General features: G+C 39.8%; 1 protein-coding gene across 2 annotated transcripts in view; it reads left to right on the top strand.

Moving 5' to 3' along the window:
- The window catches only part of il21r.1 (interleukin 21 receptor, tandem duplicate 1), a 45,696-nt gene extending 34,132 nt beyond the window's left edge, over positions 1-11,564 (top strand). For both annotated transcript variants that reach the window (XM_050046291.1, XM_050046290.1), the window contains 2 exons: positions 2,108-2,201; positions 9,028-11,564. In XM_050046291.1, coding sequence (XP_049902248.1) covers positions 2,108-2,201; positions 9,028-9,792 — 859 coding nt within the window. In that variant the 3' untranslated portion in view covers positions 9,793-11,564. The remainder of the gene's footprint in view (positions 1-2,107; positions 2,202-9,027) is intronic.
- The last annotated feature ends 693 nt before the right edge of the window (positions 11,565-12,257 follow it).

Below are 12,257 nucleotides of genomic sequence, written 5' to 3'. Positions count from 1 at the left end.
AAAAAGCTCTTCAGCTTGTTTAACACATTGAACATTGGATGATCCTCATTTTGCATAACTCTCACTTGTTCTTTGCTCCATGATCACTTTTAACAATGGGTCAAGCCAGTAGTGGATCATGCCTGCCTGAGCAGTTTGTTGATCCTTTGAGTTCAAAGGTCTTATGTGTGAGAGTTAGGGGCATCTATCAGCAGAAAGGGTGTATAATATTCCTAACTATGTTTCCTTTAGTGAGACAATAACATCAAATTATGTAGCGTGAGGATGATGTTAGTGCTGCTTGTTTGTTATATTGATACACATGATAAAAAAGGATTGCTTATGTGTCTTTATGTTTGACACATGTACTCTGCAATGTTACCTGTAGGGATTATCTTGAATTCAGGGCTGAGAAGATGTTCAGTGTCATTACCAGTAACACCCCATTAAAAGGTTTTTTTGGGGAGTTTTTCCTTATCCGCTGTGAGGGTCCAAAGGATAGAGGGATGTCATATGCGTTAAAGCCCTCTGAGGCAAATTGTGATTTGTGATATTGAATTGAGACACAGCTTCACTGTAGACAAATTATTATAATATTATACAGTGCCCAATGTTTTTTTTGTGGCAACCTAAAATTTCCGCCCGCTGTTCTAAGGACACTAGTGACCTTGTTTTTGTTTGCCACAGTCAGGCTGATTGACCCAAATTAACCTAAAATCTTTTAGGTTTTTTTTAGTGATAATCTGACTAGCTTCCCTAAAAAAGTATTTCACTGCTGGACAGATTGTCTTTTCACAAGTTTAGGCTGTCTGTGCAGTGGAAAGACACATATACTTTTGAAAATCGGTGCTACATGACCAGAGAAATCGGAGGAAGAGGGCTGTGGCATTTGCTTTTGCTCAGGAGGTAGAAAATCTATCACTACCAGAATGCATGGCGAAGCGCTGGGACAAAAAACGCTCCCACTGGTGAGTGACATAATGCGAACTGGTTTTGGTTGGCTCATCCGAGAGCAATATGGGACAGGTCTGTCTCTCGATCCACTTCCATACTCTTTGTGTCTATGGTGGCGGGTATAAAAAAATGAAGAAGTTCAATCTGTAGTTTGAGCAACAGCCCATGAGCCAGCGAAAAAATGATGATCAGGGAGATATTGGTGACGGCAAGATGGAGGGAAGTTTTACATATTCAATTTACAAATACTATCCACATTGTTATGATACAAAGCTAATTGAAAATCTGCAAAGTATCCCTTTAAATTTCACATCAACGTTTGCAGCGGGCCTATTGCTTGGCCTCCAGTATTTTTCCGATATTTCTCAGTTACTTTCCAGTCTCTCTTGAGAACGGTTCATCTAAACAACTTAGTACTCAACTCTGCTTTGGGTCCTGAGCGGTAGACCTGCCACAACATATTTTTGTCCCCTTGAAAGTTATAGTATACTTATCATTTGATAACATGGGACCAGACTATTTGCAGAAACAAAAGCCTTCATTCCAAAAGTTACGTCTCTGATGTTTGAAAGGTTCGAGTTTGACTTCTCTGGCCTGTGTTTCTCCTTCTGTTCTCATTATACTACACAGTGTGTACATAAGGCATGACTACTAAATACATCCTGTAGATCTCAAGAGCTTGCAGTCGACACAGCACTTCCTGGGCTCTCAGCAATACATGCCAAGTGTGAAGTTGATCAAATGAGAAAATCAACCAGACATACAGATACTGCTTCCATTTTAGTTAGATAAACTGAGTGTATACTTTTGACTTACTGATATGACACTCAAAACTATCTTTTTCTTGCCATTTGAGTAAAATAGGTAAAAACTAAGACTGAAATTAGCACATAATTGTCACAGTGTGAGCATGACACATAGACAGTTTTTATCTGAATTAACTTTCAGGTGTAACCCAAACTTTAGTGACTTCAGCTTTGTGCTGTGTAATAATTCCCATGAAAGCCTTTCTGTGCGGTCAGCTTCACAGGTTATGAGTTAGAAAGCTGTTGCATTTTGTCACTTACCAAAAATCGCCTGACCAAAAGTGACACATCACAGTTGAATTATAGATGTCAAGTTATTTTACTTTCCATTTCAATTCTTTTCTAAAGTCATTTCATATTTGTTTCAGGTGGTGGCAAAAAACAATCCGGCAGTTTATACACTTCCCCAGGCCAAATGAGTTCTTCAAGCCCCTCGACCACATCTATGGAGGCAACTTTAAGGTAAGAGAAAGCAAAACAAACTTTAGGATTTGTATGTAGTTTCCAAATTGGCCCAGCAGGTGTTGCCATAGATGGGACTTTCGGCACATCTGGACCCCAGTCGATGGGACTTTCCCTTGACTTCTTATGTAAGGGCCTTCAGCATGTGAATGACTCAGTGTGCAGGGGCTTCAAGAGGCTTTTCGCTTTTCATGTGTCTGACGTGCTGTGGGTAGATATTTGTGTATGACAGCCCGACCTGTTCCACCCCGGTGGAAAATACCCCTGGTGGAGATCTTTGATGTGTCACTGTGACAGGCTAAAAAAAGCCTGTTTTTCACTTGTAGGGGCAAAAGGTGAGAATGTGGGGTTTATTTTGTATTGGCTCACTGATGTTTTTGTGATTATCTTTTCCATCACCTTATTATATTTTCCCTCGAATGTAAATTCTCTTTCCAATCTTTGAACACCCATAGATTTTGTTTCTTATTTTCTGCCTCGTGTTTGCTAATTTAATACCAAGGCTAGAGTGCAGACTATATATCTGAAGGACTGTGTAGCTAAAAGGGCCTCAAAATTACCAAATTTCCCTCTTACATCACAAAAGAAACTTGAAACACACCCAAAATGTCTTGCCTAAAAGTACCTAGAAATATGCATGGTTTGCAGTAATGCTAAAGTAATATAAAAAAAAATGACATGGCACAAATATCCAGTAAAGAAAAGGCTGATGAGAAGTTGAAAACCAGGAAACTAGATCAGATGATCTGGCTTTCACATTGACTAAAAAGACGTTCAACCATAGATTTGAGTTTCTTAAAGGAATACTTCACCCACAAAAGTACAAATCATGTATTTATTAGTCATGCCGTGTTACCTCGAATTCATATAGAAAACTGTTTTCTGTGCATGCCTCCATAGAAAACAGCAAACATATTGATTTATTGATTGATTGGGGACCACATTTAACAACAGCAAAACTATATTAAAACATATGTTTAGAATCTCCCACACAACTCGTGCAGTATAATCCAAGTCTCATTTATCAAGTCTTGTGCTCAGTACTTCCCAAACAACAGGGTTTTAGCGAAAATGCCTGTTTGTGAAGTACTGAACTTCATGAATTCAAGGTAACACGGCATGACTAATTGATTTACAAATGGTAATTTTGTGGGTAAAGTATTCCTTTAAAACACCTTACAGGCACTTTTCTGAACTTATCAGACGGTTTTAGCCGAGCAAAAAGAACAATGTCATTTCTAGGGCTGCCCCCGACTAAGAATTTTCCTAGTTGACCAATAGGCGTCATTTAGAGCCATAGGTCGACTTGTCGGCCGCATTTATACGATAATAATTAAACTATTGAATCATATATTTTGGGCGGGGCAACACTGTGGTTTGAGTTGAAGGTGTGAGAAAGAATAGTATCAGTAACATTGTTAACACTGTGCTACATTANCCGCAGGTACCAGCCCTGGAAATTAACCTGACTCCTGTCTGACTGCTGAGCGTGGACACTTCCTCTGTCTGACCTTTCAAATTAAATTCCCACATGGTCCAGTCATATAGGATTTGATTTATTTTGACAAGGTGCCGCTCCTAACAGAGTTTAACTTTTTTTTCTTTTTCTTTTTTTTATTCTGCGACTAATGAAGTCTTGGCGACTAATGACCTTTCTGGTCAACTAAGATTTGGTCAACTGTTAGGGGGCAGCCCCAGTAATTTCCCTCTAGTGTTATCTGTGTCATCATCATGTCCCCATTACTTATGATCACGCTGAGTTTTGTTGTGTTTAAATATTGTATCTTTTAAAAACACGGGTGGTCATGCTCACGGTTTCATCACATCTGTACTGGAGTATTCTTTAAAAAATATTGTCATGTTTGATGTAATCATTGCTCCTGTACAGACTGTTACCTCAAGCTCGATCAACCCATGAACTGGAGACCTGTGAGCAGTTGCAAATGTTACCCAGCAGAGTGCGCTGCTGCAGCAAATAACAAAGTGAACCTCCTCTGAGAGAGGAAGGGAGATGATGAAATAGTTAGTCTGTATATAGCACCGCTTTCCTGTACTTTCCTTCACTATACTACATGTGCTAAACTGAGGAGGGACATTGTGTGCTATAATTAGACTAAATTCAAAAGTACTTTGTACCTGAAGGAGCAAGGCAAAGCATAAAAACACATCAAAATTTCAGTCAAAATATGCCAGTGGAAACACATATGATAAAATGAGATCATGTCTGTGGAATGAAGGTACAGTGTGTCAGAAAGTGCAGGTTTATTCTGTCTGGCTTTTCAGAGAATTAACTGATCTCTTTTACCTTGTCTGTTCACGAATCTCAGAGCACCTGGAAGAAAATTATACTTGTTTTCAATTTGTTTTACATGCACACAATATAAAACACATAGCTGATGACATTAGTCGTTTGAGGATGTGGAGAACCGTGGGTCCTGACCTCCACTAGGGGTCACCAAAGCTTCATGGGGAGTCGTGAGGCCTTCTTGATTTTAAGTTCAAGACAGACTTTTTAAAAACAGTATGCAAATCTTTGAAACAAACTTCCTGCAGTTATTGCGTTCACTGTTTGGGTTTGCAGTTCATCAGTTATTCTCTTCTTGTTATGCATTGAATATATTATGACATGATGTTAAACATGTCACATAGTCAGGGGGGTCAGTTTACTCAGTGATAGAGATGGTGTCCCTCAAGTAAAAAGGTTGGGAACCACTGACGTCGAGAACATTTGTGTGGTCGTTGATCACTGTGTTAGCCTTTTTTGAGGACTTAAAGTCAACTTAGGAGCAATTAAAGAGGTAAAAGATGTTGGAAGGAATCTCTTGTCTTTCGTTTAGTTTAAGAGGACAGTAAAGATGCTGCTAAGTGTTTATTTTTGTTTTGTTTTGTTACAGTTTTCACTGATCTTCCATCTGTCATCAAATAGTGTTCATGTACTGATGACATGTTTGAGATTTAGGCCCCAACGTGTAGTCCCAAATACACCAGAAGCCATTTAATTTTCCCTCAGTCACCCGTGTTTTTGGATTGTCTGTCCATCAGTCCGTCCCATTCTTGTCATATCTCAGGAGCGCCTTGAGGAAAATCAAATTTGGCACAAACGTCAACTTGGACTCAACGATGAACTGGTTAGATTTTGTCGGTCAAAGGTGACCTCACAAAACATGTATTTGGCCATAACTCAAGAATTCATATGCTAATTATGACAAAGTTACATATAGATGTCTAATGGAACAAGATGATGAAGTGATGACACTTTGTATCCAAAAGGTCAAAGGTCAACTTGACTGTTTCAAATGTTTCTTGGCCATTATTCAGTGTCATATCTCAGGAACAGAAGGGGAGACATTTGGTCAGATGCTGAATTGGTGACACTTATCTTGAGCGTCCACCATGAAACTGTGATGATTGTATAGATTTTCTGTGTCGGGTTGAAGACGTGTGTAGAGCTTCTACGTTTTAGAATATGTGGCGTCTTTGTGGCAACATCCATATTTAAAGCATTGTCTACTGTAGCTACAGATGAGTCTGGACAGACATGGATTTAAACTGCAGTAGTCAGTTGGCGGAGGCATACAACCACGAGGCAGTAATCCTAGTTTATGAAATATAGTGTGATAGTTTGTGAATATTGAACTCTCAGATTCATCAGACTGGATTCAAATGTAGTTATTTAACATATGACATACATGCAACCACTTACATTTCATAATTGTAAACCTGGAGCAAAAATAAGTGACAGTGTCAAAGTGTGAGAGTGAAACAACATCTCTGCAGTGTGTGGAGCTTTGTGACAGGTGTGACGCTCCTCACATGTAATCCACACGCATCATCTGCTGTAGTGTTGCACGGTATACCGGTACTAAAATAGTACCGCGGTACTAGAGTATTCCAAACGGTACTATACTGCGTTTGGAAAATACCGGTACTTTGAAATTGATTCAATTCATTAATTTAGTTAATTTATTTTACTCATTTATGCACACAAACGCCTTTCTTGTTCCTATTGGAGCACAGATTGCACAAGTGGTGTGTATGCCAACAGCTGTATCAACATTCGCAGCTGGCGCACGTGAAAAAAGGCAAGAGAAAGTCTGAATCGCAAAGGGAGACAACACGAGACAACACAAACTTGGTGGAACATTTGAGTTACCAAACCATGACGTCCGTACCGAGGTACTTACCGAACCATGATTTTTTTTGGTACCGTTACACCCCTACTATTTATTGTTCTAAAGGTTTGTATCCAAAAGGACTTTTCCTTAGGAAAAGTACCGAAGAGTATCGAAAAGTATCGAAATTCATATTGGTATTGGTACCGAAACAAAGATTTTGGTATCGTGACAACACTAATCTGCTGTATTGGCACATTATCACATCTTCAGGATCACCGTGACGGACTGAACCAGCTCGTTTGGAAATCATTGCTCTAGTTCCACTTCACTATCTCACTCTTGTGGTGCAGACTGCTGCGCTCTCTCAGCAGATCTGAGAAGGTTCAGTGTTGCTGATGAGTTCTGTACCTCAGGATGTGGTGGCCTCTGCATGAAGAAACTGATTCATGCTTATCTGGCTCGCTGAATGGGGACTACATGCGGCTGCAGAAGGTTTATATTTTTGGTATAATGTATGTGTTGATGCAAAGCCAAGTAGAGTTGTGGGGAGAGTGGTGCATTAAAAGTGCATCACAGTAAAAATCACAGTTACATATACGCACATTATTATTTATTAATGAAGCACAACACAGAAAATGTGCTCCTTTCATTATGGAGTGAACACCTGCAGTCTGTCCATGTGAAAACTGTATTGTTATTCAAATAATAAACACAAGACAAAAGTTTAAAGCCATGACATATTTTTCTTAAATGTCATGTTATGTCTGTACAGGGCTGATTATTAGATGTGTATGGATCTCTACAGTTAAAGTCAGATGTATCCTGCTGAACACTGTGAAATCCCCAAGTGACAAATATGTTTAGGTACTTGCCCGGATGTCTCAAACTTCAGACAAGCAGCATTAGTGGTTAGATAATAGATAAAGAGTGAGTCGTCTGCTTTGGCAAGGTGTATGATGCAGAGAGTCCTCGTGCACTTCATTATTAGGAAAGGGTATTTTTTTTTATTAATGCACTCATGTTTGTCTTTTGTTTTGTTGTCTGTGTGCTTAAAGTGAAGCTGCAGGCACTTGGCTTAGTTTAACTTAGAGACTGGATGCAGGGGAAAGGGCTAGCTTGTTCAAAGGCTAAAAATAATCCTCTTCTAGTGCCTCTAAAGTTCAGTAATTAACACACTGTATCTGACTTGTTTAGTTCATAGTTAGACTGAAGTGTAAAAATGACAAGTTGTGGTTTCACTGGGAGTTAGGTGCGAAAACCAAGGCTGCTTTCACACCACACCTGCCGTTGGGTTCATTTGAATGTTGTTAAGACATCTTTTCTTGTTTCTACAAGATTAATGTTTATTTGTGCATTGTCCCTGTTTTAAATAAATAAATTTCCAATTCCAAGTAATGCGTCTAGGCTGCGGCGATGGCCAAACACGTAACCCGTAATCAGACTGGGAAGACGGCCACAGTTAATGAGAGCAAGAAATAAGCTACAGTCTCATTCTCTCTCTCTCTCTCTCTTATCACGACATAAGACATCAAAAATAAGAAAAAATAAGACAGGGAGCTTTCTACTGACAATTTATTTTCCTCTTTTCGTTTGGTGGAAGGTCGTCTTTGCTGGTGTTTTGTTGTAATTTGCTCTGTAAAATAATGCGATCCATTGTCCCACTCACAGCTTTCTCCTTTTAAATGTTATCATCCCTCACACTGGCTGCCAATCAGGGCTTTTGATGTGTCTCACACTTATAATTCCTAAGCACAAACTGCGACAAATAGGTCCTCCGTGAAGGTTTTTTAAATTTAATTACATTAAATTACAAAATATGTATTGACAGCTTGTGTGTGCTGTTGTACAAAAAGAGAGCACTGGCTTTGTTTGTGTGTTGGCACACGTGTGTCTTTTATGGCAGTGAAAATGCTACAGTCATGGTTATCAAAAGGAATTCTACAGATCGTTTCAAAATAAACAAACTTACTGAAGACAAATACTCAGTTGCTGCGATGGAGGGTTTGACTTTATCTCCACCTTTCTCTCCCCTACAAATGGGCCATTTTAGTGACACTCCCGCACCCATGCAACACAAGATTTGGTGTGAATGCATCCTAAAGGACACCCAGACTGTATTTCACATATGTGCACACTGAGTCAGATGAGTTTTATTGTTGTTACCGTTGTAAAAATTTGCAGTAGGAGACAAAATAGAAAGACATGTCTGCTTCCCTCTCTCCACTGGAGGCACCTCCCTGGCTGTTGCCACTTGCTGGACATGTCTTGCATTTGAAACCATGGCTACCTGAAGAGGCTGAGCTGTCCTTCCTCTCTGTCTCCACACTGTTGCTCTCTCCCTGTCTGTGTGAAGTCACCATTCACTATAACATCCTCCTCTTCTCCATCGTTATCCACCTGAATGTTACCTGTTGAAAGAAGTAGTGAGTTTTGAAATGATACTGTGCCTCTTCTTGGTCAAACAACTCTCTAAAGGTTTTGACAGATGTGAAAAACACAGAAAATTGAACCTGTTCTGAAAACGTCGATGAAGGGCAAAAGTTTTGGAGTCCGTGTGTCAGTCTTGTGACACGGAGCCAGGCTAACAGTTCCTCCCTGCTTCCTGTCTTTATGCTAAATCCCAGCTTCATTTTTACCGTACACAAATTAAAGTGTTACCATTTATTTAGGCCGCTATTCCAAATTAATGTTTTCCATTTCTTCCGTTGCAGGAGTGGGTGAAGCCTTTATTCAACGAGTACGATTACCTCAGGATCAACCCGCACACTCAGATGCTAAGCGAGAAGCAGCACGACGTCCTTCAGTGGAATAACGAGAAACAAAGCTACGGCGAGGACGAGATGAAACAAGGTAGTCATGTCCTCCACATGCTGCAGCCTCACAGCAACTCGCTGCTGTTCTTCCAGGATGGCGGCAGTTCACAGGGCACCGGCCACTCAACCGGACACATCTCCATCCATACTGTAACCCTGTCTGGAGAAGAAGAGTTTGAGGAGGAAGTCGTGTCACAGAGCTCCATAAACACCCTGAGAAGTTACCAAGACGGAGAAAGCTTCGGTTCATTCGAGGAAGACAACAGAGAACACGCCAGCTATGATTTAGAGGAACCTCGTAGGCAAAGCGGGATGTTACCACAGCATGACAACCAAATACCTAACGAACTATCAGTGGTAAATATGAACTTTCAGCCACGTGTCCACATTGATGAACCAGAGAGGGTATCACTCGACTCATTCGTCTCAAACGAGCAGTCAGAAGACGGCTACCCTCACGTGGACTTGGACACCATCGACAGTGGCTTTGGAGAGTGCGGCAGCCCTGGAGCCTCAGACTCAAACGTAGCAGAGCAGCGGGACTCTGATTTATTTCAGGAGCACAAAAGTTCCAATTCGAACTACGTCAAGCAGTGGATGATCTGTAGCACTACTCAAGGAGACTCCAACAACTTAGAGAGCGAACTTCCCGAAACACAGTGATGAGCACCGCTGATTTGCTGCCACTATCACAGTTTGTAGTGCTGTGGGACACGTATTTAAAGGATGGATATTATCACTTACATTTCCAGAGTATACACTTTGTTTAAAAGTAAATTTGAAGCAACCACTGACCTTATAATGCTGTATATTCTGTCATCACGTTTTTTTTAAATTGTGCACTTTTTTCTCTGTATATAGTCTTGTTTCTTTGTTTTCAGAGTATTGGTTATTGTGTTTGATTTTGCTTTTAAAAGAGTTTAAAGAGACGGGAGAAGAGAGAAATGGGGAGTAAGCACATGGAGACTGGTGTTCGCCAACATCATTATATTTTTCAGTGCTGATTTTTTTTCAAGTCAGGAGAGGACGGCAGAAGAAATACCCGCACACCAATTCAACTAAGCCACAAAAAAGGTTGACAGGCTGAGATAAGTGCCAAAAAATGTTGATTTATTCAGAACATCCATGCACAAAAAGAAGGGTGCTCAGAGTGCAAAAAATAAGAATAAAATGTGATAAAAACAGCAGCGAACATTTTTCAGTCCTTGACGATCATCTCTGCAGTGCAACGTTTGCTGTTTTTTTTAAAAAAATTTATCACTTTTATCACGACTGCTGCTTCTTTATGTGCACAGATGTGACCCTTTCTTGTGGCTTAGTTGAATTGGTGTGCGGGTATTTCTTTTGCCATCCTCTCTTGATCGTCCATCGTACCGACACACCCAAGATAAAGTTTTTTGTTGCCTAAGTAGGCGCAGTTTCACAGCAGCCCTAAGACTTTATATTCAGATTAGTTCATCATTTATTCCTTGATCATTCAAAAGAAATCTTTTCAGACATCTTGTAATAGTTTAATTTTATTGCATAATTTTAATGCAAATGTAAAGTTTGCGTTTGTAAATGTATCTATTTAATAATAGATCACAATACAGCATAAAGAAAGTCATTATGATTGGGGCACTCCAGACTTAATAGACATGCAGCAAGGGATCAAAATGTTGCATAGTGCTTTGATTTATTCCGCAGGAGGATGTTTTCTTTATTCATTTTTATCACTGTATATACAGCTTTATGTGTTCATGGTCATGCACGCCTCATTAGCTTGTACTGTCGCACCAGCATGCATGCCGCCTTATCAAGATCTCTGATAATGTCTGCTTTTTCTCGCACATGCATTTTCTCAGTAACCACTGTAACCATCCGTGCTGGGTTTTGCAAGTCAGTTAAAAGAGCAAACTTGGAGCAAATTTTTATCATCTGTGAACAGCATGACTTTTCTCTGGCCTTGACCTAATTCAGCAGCAGGAAGTGGAGGAAAACAAGCTTTGACAATCTGTTCTTTCACCTTTCGTTGTATCGATAATTGCGGAGTTTATTTGTTCACATTTTTATAATAACTGCACATACAAGACTGTATTAGTATTTTATGTTTCTACTAGGAAAAATGATCACAAAAACACGTTAATACAAGCAAAATTCATATTCTCTGGACCCATGTGTATTTTTCCTTTTCTCTGCAAAGCATGTCTCAGGTTTTGGTAAACATCATAAATTGATCATATCTAACGATGTAAGAAGATTTTTCCAACTGAAAGTGCACCTCATGGTAGCTGTAGTGGGAGGGGGAAGTGTGGCTCATTTACTTTCCAAGTCCAAAAGTTTATTGTTGTTGAAGTCTGTTTCTTTACCGGACGCCAAGCTGCTTGTTCCTGTCTACACTTTCCACAACCTTTTAACCCAATAACTATTAACAGTTTCATATAAATAAAATCTTTTCCCACACTGAGAGTAGTCTTTATACAGTGACGTGCAGACAAGGCAAATATCAGGTTGCCAAAGACTGGAAAAACAATTCTGACAAGTTTAGGAAGCGAAAAAAGTGTCTCACTGACTCTCAATCTCGTGTCTGCTTCCTCCTTTTGTTGTTTATCTGGTGCTTTGGCTTCTGATTTAGTGTGAAAACAACAGAGTGTCAAACTCAGTGTATAAAACAGTCTGCACAGCGACTGTCAAACATCCAAGTGATAAAAAACAAGCAAAACACTTATTTTCTTTTCACTATTAGGCCTATGCATTGACGGATATGTGCTAAGATGCTTATGATACTCGGCTTTGAGTTGCCACATACAGCTGTGGCTAATATAATCTTATTTTGTGGTTTTTGCATATCAAGGATGAAGAAATAATTGTGCATATCAGCACTGATCTGCCTTCTGCAGCTCGCCAGATTCTCACAGATTCAATCTTCAAACTCTTCATGTTGCCCTGAAAGAATTTCAGAGGTCAAGTTGATGGTATCTAACCCTTTAAGTCTTAAAGTGTGAGATACCTTTGATGGCAATGGAACTACCTTAACTTAAAGGACAACTTCGGTATTTTTCAACCTGGGCCCTATTTCCCCATGTGTATGTGTGCGTATGATCCATGGGTACAACTCGTTCTAAAATTGGTTCAGTATTGAGGGAGGC

The sequence above is a fragment of the Epinephelus moara genome, chromosome 6, assembly GCF_006386435.1.
Source record: "Epinephelus moara isolate mb chromosome 6, YSFRI_EMoa_1.0, whole genome shotgun sequence".
NCBI classification, from domain to species: domain Eukaryota; kingdom Metazoa; phylum Chordata; class Actinopteri; order Perciformes; family Serranidae; genus Epinephelus; species Epinephelus moara.
This window is presented reverse-complemented; position numbering and strand designations above follow the sequence as displayed.